At 40.7% G+C, this 17,087-nt stretch overlaps 1 protein-coding gene across 9 annotated transcripts in view; it reads left to right on the top strand.

The window, feature by feature from the left end:
* The window catches only part of PAG1 (phosphoprotein membrane anchor with glycosphingolipid microdomains 1), a 111,278-nt gene that overhangs the window by 82,612 nt on the left and 11,579 nt on the right, over nucleotides 1-17,087 (top strand). For 6 of the 9 annotated variants that reach the window (XM_058832238.1, XM_058832241.1, XM_058832245.1 and 3 more), the window contains 4 exons: nucleotides 6,023-6,235; nucleotides 8,876-8,927; nucleotides 9,457-9,553; nucleotides 12,150-12,739. In XM_058832238.1, the coding sequence (XP_058688221.1) occupies nucleotides 6,111-6,235; nucleotides 8,876-8,927; nucleotides 9,457-9,553; nucleotides 12,150-12,739 (864 nt within the window). In that variant the 5' untranslated portion in view covers nucleotides 6,023-6,110. Of the gene's footprint in view, nucleotides 1-4,282; nucleotides 4,398-6,022; nucleotides 6,236-8,875; nucleotides 8,928-9,456; nucleotides 9,554-12,149; nucleotides 12,740-17,087 lie in introns of all 9 variants that reach the window. The other 3 variants (XM_058832239.1, XM_058832246.1, XM_058832242.1) reach the window with 1 other exon arrangement.

The raw sequence follows: 17,087 nt of genomic DNA, 5'->3' as shown, positions 1-17,087 counted from the left end.
GCTGGTGCCTGAGCTGGGTCTGAAGCTGCAGAGGGAACTTTCTGGAGCAGGAGTAAGGTAAGTCCTCAGGTCTCCTGTAGGACGCTATCTTCCTAGAGAAAGTATATTTTCAAGATTTGGAGGAACAGAAGATGAAAGGAGCTTGTATTGAGAGGTGTTAGTCAGACATGCAGGACAATTTCTGCTGATGACCGTTTGTTGCAGCCCAGATTTCTGGTTTGGTTTTGTGTCTGAATGACAGCATTTGCTGGTGGATGTTGACAACAGGACATTGGCTTTATACTTCTCAGCTCCTGTCTCAGTTTGTGGGTCTGCATGTCTTGCACTTCCCCATTTTCTGGTTTAATACAGCTCTCTGGGGGATTGCTACCAGAGTAATAAAAATCTCATATAAAAATTCCCACCTTCTTTCCCACTCTCCCTGCCCTTTCCAGGCCTATGCTGTGGGGTGGAGGGGATCTTCCAAACCATCTCATGGTCCTGATCTGTTTTGCCATTTAACAGTGGATAACTGAAATCCCTGGGAGCCAGAGGGGTGGCGGGGGGGACAGCAGTGGGAGACTGAGCAGTTCACAAGGGAGTCCTGTCACAAAGCTCAGGGGTGAGCACATGAAGCACCTGGGCAGTGCCCCCGTTAGCCGAACACAGCCTGACAGCCACGGACAGGGAGCTGCAATCCCCACGGCCTCCATGAATCTCTCCTGTCCTGTCGCGTTTGGCTTCTCACATTCAAAGTCGCCCAGTTGTCAGAACAATTTAGTCTCTTGCCTACGCTCCATCTATAATTCATTAAGAAACCCAGAGCGGTGAAGCTATTGACATTTCCCACTCTTTTCCCTCTGGAAGGCATCCGTGGGCCCAGTGTTGTTTGCAGCAGGACGTGAATGAAACTGCTCTAAACCCAGAAGCCAAGAGGAAGGCGGTGGGAGAGGGACACGCTGCCGTCTCCTGCTGGGACACCGAAGCATGGCATCTGCCTGTCACAAGCACATCCTTTACATCTACCACCATAAACTCAGGCATGACTTTGCTCAGAAAATCCTGGCCAGATCCTGGACCTGAAGTGCGCTGGGTCTTTCGGATGCTAGTCTTCAAAGGTGTTCAGGTCTCACTACAAACTTTTGCAGCAGCTTCCCCACGAGTTAAAATTCATGCTTCATGTGCTCCCCAGAGCTGCAGCCTGTCTTTCTGCTTCACTCCAGATACAAGTTTTTTGGAACCAAAATCGCATTCTCCTCATCATCATGTCAGGCTGAACTGCCTCAGCTCTGCTTTATCCTTGCAACAGCTGCAAGCAAAAATAACCCATTATTCACCATAAAAGTGTGGGTTATTCACATATTGTCATTCTGAAACCACAAATATAATTGGGCATTTAAGTGCAATTTTGAGGAATGGCTACAGGCATCATTTGTCATACAGATTTCAATAATGGCAAATATTGATGTCTAAAAAGCAAGAAGTTCCCACAAGAAGAAGAAATTTTATCCAATATACTGTAAAGATTAGTCTTCTGAACTGGTAGTGATTTTGAAATGTGATTGCAGACTGTTGTTTAAATTTTGCCATAGATTAAATAACCAGTTTTTTTACCCATGTGTTCCAGGCCTTTCCCTGTTATTGTCTTTTAGAGTTCAGCATCCCCAACAGCTTGTGTGGAGAGTTCTGTGGAAAGGATACAGTGGAAGAAATCTTCATCTTTAAAGGGTCATCACACAGGAAAATAATTTTTAAAACTCCAAACAGTTCCACTGACTGCTATTCTGTCTCAGCAGTGTCTGTCTGTCTGCAAGGTTGAACTATTTGAGTCTGACAGACTTCCAGGGGTGGAGGTAGGACTGTTTTGAGCCTGACAGATGAAGGGCCCCATGTGAACTCCATCTGTAGCAGCAGAGTTTGCACCGAGCTCTGAAGCACCCTCGTAAGAGCCACAAATCCCAGTCCCGAACAGAGGGATTCACCAGAGGGCAGCACACTATCACTTTCTATTGTAAAAGTAGAAGTTAATAATTTCAGCTGTCAGAGAGCTCTTAGAAATTAGCTGCTTGTTGTTCCATCATTATGATTTCAAATAAGTTTCTCTTTAAAGCTAGCCTCTAGAGCATTTCCTAAATCCAAGGTATTAGGCATTGATGTTTTAATGTCCAGGCATTCACACAGTGGAAGCAGAGAGAGTTCAAGCAATTGTGTTCTCAATGTATGCCTTTGCCTGGTTTCTGTCCAGGGCTGGTTGGGGCAGCTGGTGGGTGCTGGTCCACCTTCAAACATTCCAGAAACTCTCCTGTGTTAAAGGCATCAGCCTGGGTGAATATTACTTCAGCCTCATTTTCTGGGAGGCATTAAACAGAAGGAGTAAACCCTCTGATGTCAATTGATGACTTCTGCAAGATAAGGGTTCACAGAGGGTGAATCTAGAACCATAGAATCATGGAATGGCCTGGGTTGGAAGGAACATTAAAGGTCACCCAGTTCCAACCCACTTGCCAGGGCAGGGACACTTTTCACTAGACAAGTTTTCACAGAGCTCCATCCAAGCTGGTGTTGAACACTTTCAGGGATGGGGTGTCCACAACTTCTCTGGGCAACCTGTTCCAGTGCCTCACCACCCTCACTGAAAAAAAGCTTCCTTCTGAGATTAGATTAGAATCTAAACCTACTCTCAGTTTAAAGCCACCCCCCCTTGTTCTATCACTATATGGCATTTAAAAAGGTCCCTCACCAGTTTTCTTTTAGGTCCCCTTTAGGTACTGGAAGGCTGAGATCTTTTTATGTTACAATTGTATTTACTTCTGGTTGTCACATGTGCTGAGTAGATTCTAGGTCCTTTAGCATTTAGGCTAAACTCCTGCCATTCAAGGAGTTAAGAGGAATCACTGATCACGTTTTGCCTGCTCAGCTTCTTTCAATTCAGGGCTTCACCTGTTGTCAGTCTGTTCCTAGTTATTTCTCTGTTCTGCTGCACAGGTGTCTGCAGCAGTCACCTCCCCTGGTTCAAGTGCCACTGTGCTTTTCTGTCCTTTCCTGACCTCTTTCAGCATATATAGTCAAAGCATTTTGTGCTGTTTTCCTGTAAATTACCTACATCTTTTGGCCTTGGTCCTTCCCTTTCCTATTTTGACTTCTGCCTGGTGGGATGCCTCACATGTAGCATCAGTCTTGCGCTTTCCTCCTGACATCACACGAAAGGTCTTCCTTGATGGACTGTTTCTGATCTCACTCCTTTTGAAGTTCAGTCTGAAACCCATCTGCTCCAGCTCATCCCAACACTTATTAGCTCTGTACTAATGCCTTCAAAGACACAGCTTTTCCATGGGGCTGCTTCCCATGTATCCTTAGCTTTCCTTAGCTCAAATATTATCTTTATTTAAAGTCCTGGAACCTTAAGAATATATATTTAGAATTTTTAAAAACCACTTGTCTTACAATATTAGCTTAAGTTACATTATGTAGTCTTCTGAGAGTATAGTATTCAGAGTAGGTACAAAATTATGAACTTAGTAGAAATAATATAAATATCTTTAAAGACAGGTCTGTGTCTTCTCTAAAAGAAAATAAAAATGTGTTTCTGTTTTACGAAGAAGATTTTAAATCCCTATTCTGTCTTTTTCTTTCTTTCTTTCTTTCTTTCTTTCTTGTTTATTTTTTTCATTTGTATTCTTTTTATTTCTTGGGAAAACCGAGGGAAAAAAACAATAAAAATTACAAAAAAGTATTTTGTTCAGTTTCCTTTGTTTTTATATTCCATTTTTATTTCATCACATTTTTCCAAGGAAAAAAGAAGAAAATTAGGGGGTTTTGAAGGCAAAGTGATTGGAGAAAAGAAACTAGAAGATTTTTAAAGAAATTTTTTTTTAAGATTTAGCAGGGCAGAAAATGTCTTTGAAAATTCACAAAAAAGAAAAGGAAAGTTTAAAAGGGAAGTACTTTGTATTCAACCATATTAACAAGGGTTTGGAGCTAGTTAAGGCAGCCAGCACAGTGTGCTTTTTAGTATTTTCTAGATGAGGACAGTCCATCACCTTTACAGGAATCCATACCAATGCACAGTGCCCTTGCATGACATCAAGAGGTCCTGGTGGGCATTACACCAAGTTTTCTGACTAAAACCGATTCAGTTTCCCTTAAAGGTCCTCCAATTTCACAGTCAGTGCTATGACTATCACTCAGTGTAGAAATAACCCAACCTGGTCTTTGAAATAGGGATGAGGCAAGGCTGTGTCATCTTCTGTATACATAACTTTTAGAGTCATCTTTCACTGCTTTTAAATATTTAATTTTTCAGGCTCTGCCAAGATAACCAGAGAGGCACACAGCTTGGGAGTGGTCATTGCTGAAGAGTGGTGGCTTTTGGGTGTCAGTGCTCAAGACTACCAGTCAGATGTATGTGCTTTGCCAAGGTGTGTGGCACCTGTTCTTCATGTGTATTTAGGGGTTTGGAGAAGTTACACAATGTCAGGCTTTCTTGTTTCTTGCCTAAACTAAAAATATTTAAGTACACCTTGAAATTGGTCTTTTCAGGATCAGCAACTTCTTCCATCTTTTGTTTGTTTCTTTCCATTTCAATTTATATCCATGCTATTATTATTTAAAGAAAAAAGTATCTTTCAAAAGCTTTTATTCACTGTGGATAAATTAGTAAGGTTCTTCTTGGAAGGTGTTCAGAAGTCTGATCCTGCATGGTTGAAATTAATGAGTTCATTTTATGCAGGAACAGAGATGTTACTTGTAAGAGCTACCCAAGCTACGCAGTCACATAACTTAGTTGTTATGTATAACTAAGTATCTTCTCTGATTCATCAGATTTCCTTTGATCTGAATGGCCTTTTTCTGGAAATAAATCTTCTTTTCTCATAAGATTTTAATAGCAAAATGATGATATGTTTTTGTAAACAAGTATGGTATTCGTACCTAATTGAATTTGTTTTCACAAAGGATGCTTCTGCTGCAAAGAAATAAATATATGTACATACATATTTCCTATACCAAGAAAAAATTCTATGAAAATATATGCATTAAAGTAAGTAATTCGTGGCTTTAGACATTGTCAGTCTCATATTTGTGCTACTTTTTCATTTGTTTTTGAGCCATTGTATTATATTTCAGTTTTTATCAATCAAGTCAGGCTGAAAGCCTGTAAATAGGCTTTGCATTCCCTGTTCCCTAAATATGGAGAAATTGATACCTTCAGCAGTGAAGAATTAATAACATTTTTTTAATTTTGTCATGTCAACAATGTATTGCATTAAATATATGTACAGAATTTTGGAATATATTGTATACCAAAACTTATATGTCACAAATAGGGTTTACCCAGGAGTCTTCCCCATGGGCTGCTGTGCTATAGCAAAAGCTGTGGTTTTAAGTTCTTAAAAAAACACCATTTACTTTGCTCTCTTGTTTTCTCAGACTCAGGTGGGGAGAAGCTAAAAAAGTTCAGTATTGTTACTCTCCAGACATACTACTAAGAAAATAAGCATGTCACACAGAAATAAGACTGGATCTTATCTGCTGTGAGAAAGGTTTTTGTGCTGTTCCCTTCAAAGACTTACCTAGCTTATTTGTCACTGCACTTTAAGCTTCGAATCATGTGCAGGCAGGAGAGACTGAGAGAGAAGGAGATGAATATTTGTGCAGCTCTTTTTGGCGTGTTGACTTTGCTGAAGTTGTAGCGGGTTTCAAAAGCTCACTTTTCAATTAAATTTATAATATATAACCACAAAATAGATTACTCTGTCCCTCAAAATGGATTTATAAAGCTCTTCCTGAAAATAAAAGTACACAGATGCTGTACTACCTTTTATTCATGTTGAGACTGTAGATAGGTAACAGCTTGCATTAATATTTGACAAATCTATGTTACTGTCAGAAATGTAGCTGAAAATCTCTTTGGCTGGCTGGCTTGTACTTGAAACTGGTTTTCGTAAGATCTGGATTTGAAAATCTCTTCTACCAGACTTGTAGCTGTCAGATTCATTATCTTCAGAATTTCTCTTAACCTCTGATGGTGTTTTTCCTTCTGCAGAAACAGAAGGTGCATGCAGCACAGGATGTCAGTCTTCTTCAAGGAGTAACCTCTTCAACCCCAAGTGATACCAGCTCCTGCTAGTACCATGGGGCTAGAGGGTGTTTTTTTGGGCAGTGGACAGATCCACGTGATCCTGTGGGGAAGTTTGGCAGCCATGACGACACTCTTGTTCCTCACCTTCCTCATCTTCCTTTGCTCCAGCTGCAATGGGTAAGGCTCCAGGGCTTAATGGTTCTTGATTCACTTTGGACATAGCTTCATGCATAAATAGTTAGCAGGAAATACTGAGGACTGAGGTACAGAAATTAAATTAAGGTGCAGTTTTCAGAGCAAACTTCAGTTTGAACAGTTCTATTCATTCTAAAATCTAGTTATATTTTTTTTTTTACTGTGAAGGAAGTACACAATTGTGCTTGTTTGGTGGTTTCCCCTAATCTCTTTTGGAGCACAAAGAGACACACTGAGTGTTAGCAGATCACACCCCTAAAACTGTACTCTGAAACTGAAAACATTAGGTGAGCTAAACAGGACAAAAAAAAAGGATAGGTAAAGAGGAAAGGGAAATGGTTATGTACTTCAGCTTTGCTGTGGCCATTCCTGAACTCTAGGGAATATAGTATTGATCCTGCCTTTCAAGCAAAAATGCGTAAGGATCAAATAGTAGTACTAATTAATGCTTTATACCTTATACTTTTTTTCTTCTCCGTGAGAGGATTCAATTCCACCAATACAGGCACTTCTACAGACTTTGTTTATTCACATTTCAAGGCTCCTTCATGACATGTAAGCTGAGCCCTGCCCAGGGAAGCTGGACAGTCTGCAGCCTGTCCGTGGTGCCCATCCACAGGCCAGACCAGTCAGACCCTTTGCTGTGAGGAGTGGGACTGCTGTGGTCCATATTACTATATTTTGCAAGCACAGCTGAATCAGCCAAGTTTTTTGGGGAAAAAAATCCAGTACAGCAGCAAGATGTGCAGTTTGGATGCGTGTGCTTTCACCCCTTCAGCTTTGGCAACATTGAGGAAATTATGCAGCCGTAAGATGCACTGTATTGCCACAAGATGTGTCTGCAGTGGAAGAGCCTGTTTTTCAGCAGGATTTTTCTAATGCCCACCATGCAAAAAACAGTTGTGGGCAAAAAGAGGTCTGAAGTTGGTTGAAACCCTAAAAAGCCTAAGTTAGAACATGTAATTTCATGTGATTCAGGAGAAACACTTTTGTAAACTGTAAGCTGACAATATCTTCTTATTGTTACAGTTTCATGTGCTATATGTGTAATAAATAGTAGAATTTTTTTTTTATACTTTTATTTTAAAGTAGAAAGCCTATTTTGAATATTCTTTACTCCACAAAAACTGCATTTAGGTACTGTGTATTGTCTTTAAGGCCTTTTCCAACCCAAATGATTCTATAATTCTGTGTTTTCTTTTGTAACACAACAATCCTTGAAACATCTCCGGAAGGATGGGTCAGACTACTGAGTATTCTTTGCAGTTACAAAGATACATTGCCTGAAATATTCTGGTGATGTTTTTAAATAAATTCTTGTGTTGCTAGTTTGGACATAGTATCTTTTGTTTCAGGACATTCTGTTGGGTAGTTTGTTTTTGCAGAAACTTTTGTTGTGCAGAATTTCTTCCTTGCTTACTCTTCAAAAACAGATGAGAACATAGAAAACTGAATAAAATTTGTTCTTTCTAAATTATCAGAGTCAGAAAAACTTCCAGAGAGGAAATTCAGCTTTTAGCTTTCTATGCTCTGCATGCTCACTTGCTTATTTCCCAATCAGGTAGAATTTGAACAGTTGCTTATGTGGAAGTACAGTTCCTTGCAGACTTTAGAAGAAGCAAAAATTTTATATTGTCAATATTTTCTTGCCTTTTTACTTGACTTTTCATCTAGGGAAAGGAGTAACATTATATTAAGTTCATACTTTATTGCAGTATTTCTGAATAAGAGCTGTATTTCCCAAATGGTGGAAATGTGATCCATACTTAGACTTCTACGAAGGACCCAGGGAAGCAGGATTCCTTTAAAAATGTAGGCCCCTGCTGCTATGAAATTTGTAGGCCTTTTTGAACTGCTCATGCTTCTTACCAAGTTGACTAGCATTTTTAGCTGAAGTTATCTGGATTTTGTTGGCCTTTTCTAATTCCTCTTAGGATACACACTTTTTACTGACACAGTTTGAGGGGCTTCCTAAGTAGTCTGTCACCAGAATGCATATCTGAGAATTTCAGATATGATTAAATTGAAGAATAATATTTTTATTATCACAGAATCACAGAATGGCCTGGGTTGGAAGGGACTTTAAAGATCATCTAGTTCCCTGTCATGGGCAGGGACACATTTCACTACAGCAGGTTGCTCAGAGTCCTGTCCAACCTGGCCTTGAACACTGCCAGGGATGGGGCACCCACAAGTAGTTGCTTCTCAGAGCAATTTGTTCCAGTGTCTCACCACCCTCACAGTAAAGAATTTTTTCCTAATATTTAATCTAAACCTGCTCCTTTTCAGTTTGAAGCCATTTCCCCATGTCCTGTCTCTACATAATTATTTACATTATATTGTAATTATCACCAGTCACTTCTCACTGTGATCTAACACTGAGTGAGAAGAAGGGTTTTGTGTATTTGTTGTACCTCTTCAGTTATGTTTATCACCATTCTGCCTCAATTGTGTTTTTACACAGAGGTCATAAAAATTCCTGTAATAATTTTCAGTTATTCCATTTTCAATATTATTGCAAATCATTGTTCTGTTCCCTGCAGGAGTGTAAGGTCTATGAATGATGGGCATTTGTATATCAGCATAATTTGTAGTAAAAATTCATTTGCCTTTTTCATTAAGGGAAAAGAAGGCAAAAAATCAGAATGGAGATCATGAAAACCTGATGAATGTGGTAAGTATTTATTTCTGGCAGCTTGTGTCTTTCTTGTGGTTGGTTTGTACCAGGCTCCTTGCAAAATACAGCAGATTTAAAAAATAGCTCAGGAATTTCAAGATGGTTGAGCATGGGAAACTTTAAAAGTTGCAGAACAGGAAGAGGAGGAAAACTTGTGTACATCCTGATAATCTGCACTTTCTCAGTGCCCTTTCTGCCATCACTGTACTCCAGCCTTTCCTTCACTCCATTTGCAGCCCAAGGGCAGTGTACCCTTTGTCAGCTGCTGTCTTCTCATGAGTTAAAGCCATAGTAGTGTCTATTATCATAAAGCTTGAAAAGGACATCACTCTGGACATCTTTGCATTTATTTCTTTTTAACATCTGTAAACAAAGGCACTTAAATCTTTGAATCTAATTGGCATGGTTTGGTTCTGCTGCCAATAATACCTGTGAGTCAGAGCTCTGGAGATGAGAATGAAGTTTGTTGTGTGTGTATTCATGTGAACATTTATTCTGCTCCAATGGTCACTGATTTGTGTTGCAGCCTTCCGAGAAGGAGGTTTTCAGCCATTCCATCACAAGTTCAGCTACAGAGCCTCCCCCAAACAGTGAACAGAACGGAGCACTCAGCAACGGTGATGGTGAGTAGTGGCAGCCCCTGTGGGTGGGATGAGCCAGCGGCACCAACACAGCTCACAGCTCCACCTTAGCTGCACCCTGGTGATCCCTCAGGTTTCAGGTTTCTAGCCATCAGCTTTCCAAACACATAGGCAAGCCATTTGTCTGAGCACTCTGCACACCTCTGCAGGTCTGACACCAGATCACACACAACTTAAAAACAAGTCTAATGCCATAGAGTCATTTGCCTTGCTGGGAAGTCAGTGGAGATGATCATTTCATGGAGATTTGTGTGGCTTAGGCTGCATCTCCACTTCTCTACTGGGTGTGCTCTGGCACAGCCAACGCTGGAAGTGCTGAGGTCCTCTCCTGGGCTGCTGGGTCTGGGTCACCAAGCCATACCTGCAGATTGACCAGGTATCAGACAGAGATTGGGACTTTCCCTAATACTGGTAAGCTATGGAACAGGGATGAAGTTGCACCTTAGAGGTTCAAAAGTGCTCCAGTAGGCTGTGGAAATATTTCAGGTCCTCCTCCAGGGATTACAGCTTTGGATCACAGTCCTGTTCTCTGCTGTCACTTGTATTTTTATTTTTTATAAAACAGGCAACATAAATAGGCTTCCTTTTTTTGCCTTAGGCTTTGCTTTGCTGGACACTCAAAATGATTCACCCTGAAGTATCACTGGAAAATATTTTATTCAGCTGCACCTAAAAATAAACTCATTCTTAGCTCAGAGCCACTGGGAGCCAACTGTTGACTTCACACTAACACTGCACTCCAACTTACAGCTCTCTCCTCATCTCCTGCGACCAGAGGCTAAGCTATTCAGACTTTACCCCCTAGAGACACATACCCAAAGTAATTTTTAAACTTTGCTTTTGCAGCTAATTGCTGTTCCCATCCATTGGCTTGTTGTGTATGTAGGTGTGGTTCCCTGAGGGACTTGACGTGCAGAGCAGAGCTCTTCAGAATGGAAGTATTTCTCTCTGCCATGAGTCACCACATGTGCAGCTGTCAGAGCTGCTGCTAAAAGGAAAAGGTGTGCTGTCAACCAGCAGACAGTTTTCAGACTGTCTGATATTATACTCAGCTTACAGTCTGCATATCAGCCCTTCTGAATAACAGGAACCCCCATGCTTTAATTTCTTACTTATACTTTATGCACTTTTTGTTAGTAGTTCTTTTTATTACTGTTTCTGATAGCTTTTTGAGCAGGGGCAGAGCTATGGAAGCAGAACCATCAAATGCTGTGTTTTTTTCCTTTTCCCAACCTGACAGCATTGTCTTGTCTATGCCAACCCTTCAGCTACACCAACCCCTTCTGTGCTACCACCCATAACCACAGAAACACAGAAACTTGAGCTCTCATTGTTTTTTTATTATCCCCTCCAGCCCGAATGGGGTGTGTGCTGCGTTCTGTAAGGGTGCTCAGCACAGCATAGAAACCACTAGAATCAAGGACCAGAAAGGCCAAACGCCCGTCTCCCATTCAGACAGTGATTACCATTTTACACCTCCACTTCTGTTCTGAGTTTTGCCATCAGAGTATGGTTCCCTGCAGATGCTGACTGTGTCTGCATGCCCTGAAAACAAGAGAAAGCAATGGCAGTGGCAACCACCAAATCAAGGGCATTGATTGCTTTGGCAACATTTCTGTCACACTGTCAACACACTGAAGGACACAGAAGAATGGGTTGTTTTTGTTGAGATAGTGCCTTAGTAACTGTACTAGGAAAAGTCAAGCTGTTCAGAAGTGATTTTTTAAAGAAATAGTGTGAGGTAAAGTTGCCTACCATGCTTGAAACATGCTTGTGTACGCCCATGAATGCATGCAAATGTCACACATGTGGTGTTAGATGAGAAGCCCCATACATTTCAGTCCCTAATACGCCAGTGACAATGACATGTGGCCCACTTCTGGGACCTAAAACAACATGTTCTGCCTAACACTACCTTCTAAAGTCTAGTCTTCTCTCTTGTGCATATGGCCAGCTCGTTAGTAGGTTGTCAACCTACATTATGTGCTGCGAGACTAAGAGAAGTATGGCTCAGCCTTCGGTGAGGAGCTTCTGGTGAGCGTGCAGGGAAGGCTGAGCAAAGTGCAACTCCAACGAGAATTTGGCCAGCATGTTAAACAAGCTGAGGGGTGGTAGGGAGGAAGAAGGAAGGCTTTCCTTTTGATTCCAAAGAATGGGGAAATGCAAAGAGGAAAATCTAACAAGGACTTTTTTTAAGGCGCTTGGTTTGAGCCTCCCACCTGTTTCCCATCTGAGACTACTGAGCACTCTAATCATTCAGTGAAACTGAGTACAAGGCAGCTGAATATCCATGCAAAGCTAACCTTCCACCCCCTGTTCTGACAGTGAATGCTGTTGCCATATAATGTGACTCGGGGGTGTACAGACTATTTTAGATGTTGTTAGAAAGATATTTTACCAGTAGAGTGCAGAAATGTCTGTAACTGGAACCTTTTGATAAGCAAAAAGTATGTTAATTTCCAGGCATTAGTATCATTTATCCTTTCCAGATATCACAAAAACAAAGTGTTGTAGAGAATACCAAATCACACCTTTTGTTGTGCCTTTGTTTGTAATACTTCTCTGTAATTTTCTTTAGTTCTTTCTGAGGACAGCACAGCTGCCTGTATCCAGCCTTATGAAGAAGTACAGACATCTGATCTACTAGATCAACAGGATAGTCTTGGAAAGTCTATAAAATGTCACCAGAGCCGGGAACTACCCAGTATTCCCCCTAACAACCCCATGGAAACTATCATCTCATCTAGAAATGCAGAAAATGATCAAGGTCTTGGAATGGAAGGGCCTTATGAAGTCTTGAAAGACAGCTCCTCTCAGGAGAACATAGTTGAAGACTGCTTGTATGAAACAGTGAAGGAAATTAAAGATGTTGGAGCAGTAGTCAGCATGGAAGGGAACTCTAACAGCAAATCAAAGGTTTCACTGACAGTTTCTGAAGGTCAAAATCAGATTCCTGAGTGCAGAATTGAGTCAGCAGAATATGCATCTGTTGACCGAAATAAGAAGAGTCGCCAAAGTGCAAATTCAGAAAGTCCTCTTGACAACATACCAGATGTAGAAGATGAGCTTCCCCCTCCAGTACCCATGAAACTTCTTGATGAAAATGAGAATGTGCAAGAAAAAGATGTGGAAGAAGAAGTGACAGAAGGAGCAAGTAAACCAGAAAAGGTAAATATTGCAAATATTTGTCCTCATCAAATAGCCAAATAATGATAGAGAACATATGGGTGGCAGAGGATTTTATTTCTCTGTAACAAAAAATAACAAGGAGAAAAACCCCTCTCAAGATGAAGCAAGACTGTAAATGGAAATATGATAATGTATAGTATAGTCTTTGCATTAGAGGCATATGCTCATTCTGTTGCCACTGGTATTTTTGACTGTTGCAGCTATGCACTGCATAAGGCTTTTCCCAAATATTATCCAGGAATTGCATAAGAGGCCTCTGCTTCTTTGTTCGATGGTACTATACTTGTGGAAGCTATTACAAAGCACATCCAGTATCTCTGTCAGCATCTATATTTCTTGTTCTGAAGCCCGCTCTTCTTTTTTTCCTAATGAAACTGCAACTTACAAAAAGGAGAAGGGGGCATCCTTGGTGAATGTCCTTACTTTAGATATGCCTCTTTTGTTGGGCCACCTTGACTTAGCTGGGCAAGTGTTAGGCACACGCTCAAAGTGACTCGCTTTGTCTTTTGCTGTAGGAGTGAGGGATAGAAAGAGATTGCAGCTGTATGCTTTTTTATTTGTCAAATTCAGTATGTCACATATAAACTGCATATAAGGAATTTCTAAGTGTTGAAATCACAGCCAAAAGTTAAGTTTTCTCAGCAGCTTATGCTTCCCCCTTGGAGTGAGTTGTGCTGAATTCCTTGAAAAATAGAATTATGATATTTTCAACAGTTTGTAGTTTTTTATCAGAAGTCATTTTAAGGATGCTTTCAGATCACAGGAGAGACTTTTCATAAAACTGTTGAGTTTGCATTTTTCAGAATGTTTAGATATCTTATTGTGAATGAAGGAACTGTAGGTTTAGTAGATTTTTGGTGTCCAAGTTATCAAATAATATTAGGTAGATTTTGATGAAAATTTAAAAAAAAATCTTAAAATGCAATGTGACTTCTAAATGTAAGCATTTATGTGAAATATCACAGCAGAGCTGAGGTGTTGTTACTTGTTTCTGGTTGTTCTCTTATTTGAAGAATTTCAGTAATCCAGGAAGAAGGCCAAATAATATCTTGTTAAATAAATAACCATGTAACTTGTAAAGCACAATAGAGTCCAAATGAATAAACTGAAGACTTCTTGCAGCATAAAAATTGTTTAGCTAGACTCTTCAGTGCACATTTTTACAAATAATGAGCTCGTTAAGTAGAAAATTAAGAAGTGATTGTCAACAATAGTCCAGCAACATTCCCCCTTCCCACATTCCAGACATAAGTAATTTCTAATTAAACTTTAAGATAAACAGCTTTGCATAACAGTGACATTTTTCCTACCAAGTGTGAAAAGACAAGCAGAAAGTAATTGTATTTCCCAGGCACTGATACAAAGGAAAACAGATACAGATGCAGAGCTTTGCCACTCTGTAACTCCCCAGTACACCATGTATGCAGTGTCAGTAACTGCAAGGAGTGGGAATTGATTAAAATGGTTGGGGTTTTGAAGGATTAATCAGGAGATGACACACGCAGTCCCCTAAGTGCCAGAAAAAAGGTGTTTGTCTAATTAAAATTTATTCAGAGCTGAAGCCACCCTGAGTTAAATCTTGGGCAGCATCAGATCATTCCCATGCTTGCTGCTGGGTACATGCATTATGCATCGAGGTGTGCGCCTGTCCTGTCCTTGAGAGCTACAGCTGCAGCAGAGCTGGAGATGGTAATTGATGGAATATATAAATGTCATTATTGTTGGCATTGTGCAGGGAGGTGGCTGTGGGATTGTTTTTCTGCTGTGATGATGATAATTTTTCCCTTTATTTTGCTGCTTCAAGCAGTGCAGAGCAATGCCTGTTTTTTATAGTGTGGCAACCGAAACCAAGATGTTCATGGAAATGTGTGTTACACTGATAACTCTTTTAGTTACACCCCATAGGTGCTTCTGGTTTTGCTTCCTCTTCTATGAGTCTACTTAGCTGCTTTGTTTAGCATGGTGTCTGTATCCCAAACTCTTCAACCTTCTGCCCTGGCCCTGGTGAAGACAGAGGTTGTGCATACGTCATGCAAGTGTCCCTCACTGTAATGAGGGCACAAAGAAGGGACAGGCAGGCAGGCACCTGTGTAACTGAGGCTTGTACCTACCAACAGAGGGAACAGACTATGTGCAAGCTGTTTCAGTCTCACCATCTAAAAGGGGGCAGCCAGGGTGATCCCCAGCCCGTGCCAGTCCCTGAAGCACACCAGTCTGGGAGAGAACCAGGTGCTTACCAAGCCAGAGACCATTCCCATATATAACAGCATGAAAACAACAAAGCATCCTTTTAAGAGGCAGGTGTGAAATAATGTATGAAAATTTACCTAAACTGGTTTTTGGCTGTCACCCACCCAAACTCTTTGGAAAGACTTGGTGAGGAAAGACATACCTTTAATAGCACAAGACCTCTTATAGGCCTCTGTCACCTGCAAAACCTTGTGCACAGTTCTTCTAATGATACTGGAAAAGTAGAATAGATTTCTTTAGTTCTTTCTTTTATTTAAAAAGGAAGTATGGACCTCCTTTTTCACCCAGATCTTTCCAGAGTGAGCATCAGTAGAAATGCTCTCTGTGTGTCCATCTGGCTGCTGCCATCTGATTTCAGCCTTGCACAGCCTGAGGATGGGCAAAGCATCTCTTACAAATGCACCAGAGGAGAATGTTCTTCTTGTTCTTGTGCCCAAGTCAGGAGCAGCACCTGAGCCAAAGAGCAAAAAATCAAGTGCTGTTGAGGAACAAAAAGGAAGTGGAAGGCAAATAAGGAGACATGTTGTTTGTGTTGTTACTCTTGAGGTTTCAGCATAGTTTAAAATGTTGCTAGGTACAAAAGGTTTAGGGGCAAGTGGGATTTTTTTAACTTTGAAGGATAACAATATTCTCCAAAACTGATGTGTCACAAGCTTCACATTTAGAAGAAAGAATGCTATATCCAGGGAAACAGCACAGGATGGCAAACACCCTGGGGTATTTATCAGTACTTGAGTGGGAAACTGTAGAAGGGGTCCTGACACATGGTGCTTATTGACACACTGATGACAGAAAAATTACTGAAGAATTTTATGAGCACATGGTTGTTTTAATGTGTGAGGATGAAATTAGCTTTCTCCCCAGCACAAAAAATAATGCTGCAAATAGGAAAGACTAAACAAAGTTGCTGTGCTGATCTAATACAAAGCCAGAATATATTTTAACTTTTCTCTTTTTTTTAAGTAAACAAACCACAGGTTAAAGAGCACTGTTCACCAGTCTGTGAGAAAGAAGTGATGAAGTTTGTCAGTGTGAGGGAAGCTCTTCAGGAGCAACAGGCAGAACTTTAGTATGCTTTGGGCCAGAAAACTGTCAGAAGTGCTCAGGAACCTGGAGTTTGGTATTTACCAGAAGTAAAACCAACAAGAAGATGGCAGGAGGAAAGAATCTATCACAATGAGCCTCTGAGAAAAAAAAAAAAAAAAGTTCTGTGTACCTGGAAGTGGTTTTTTATTGACTATCCTAAAAATAGCTCTAGTCCTCCTTGTTGGCTTGCATTGGAGGTGGTATGAAGTATTTTAGTTGGAGAAGTTGTGTGAAAGTCCAAAATGCAGCCTTTTAACAGTGCTGGAAGGCTCCCTCTGAATCACTGTGGAGCGGGAGTCTGGCAAAACTTTCTTGCCCCAGGGAGGAGGCATCCCACAGTTGCTGTATAGCAGCAGGGTCTTTGTTGTTGTAAAGGTCTGAAGGCATTTTTCATAAAAGCAAAATGCTTTTCCCCTGATGTATCATTACCTGCTTTACACAGAACACTTCAGATGCTTGAAATTAGACTTGATACAAAATGAAGCCCTCCATCCTTCAGTGACTCTGCTGTGTGACCTGGCTCCAGCTCAGGGTGGGCCTCAGCAGGTCTGAGTGGTTGTGTGCTGCTGAGCACATCTGCACAGGGACTGCATTGTAGGGATGGGGAGGACACAGCTCTCCCATGCAGGATCTACAGAATGAAGGACAACAATCATCCAGAAGGTGTCAGCTGAATATTGTTCTTTTGTCATCTTTTGAAAGGACAACTGGTGTATCACAACAGCTGATGTCCAATTGTTCAGAAGCCTCTGCAGATACTTCATAAGAAGTGTAAAGGCAGGGATACAGTGGTGCAGAGTTTGTTTTAACCATTACATCATTTTTACCCTTTTCAGGTCAGGACAAGAGAAGACACATTAAAAAGCTTTATTAACCTCAGTGCTGTTATCTCCAGAGAAGTACTGTGATATAGTGGGGATATTAACTATGTATAATGGAATTTGAGAGCAAATGACCATAAAATATAATGTATTGATTATAATGGGAGGGT

This window comes from Poecile atricapillus, chromosome 2, assembly GCF_030490865.1.
Source record: "Poecile atricapillus isolate bPoeAtr1 chromosome 2, bPoeAtr1.hap1, whole genome shotgun sequence".
NCBI lineage: Eukaryota > Metazoa > Chordata > Aves > Passeriformes > Paridae > Poecile > Poecile atricapillus.
Note: the sequence above shows the minus strand (reverse complement) of the source record. Positions and strands in the feature narration are given on the sequence as shown.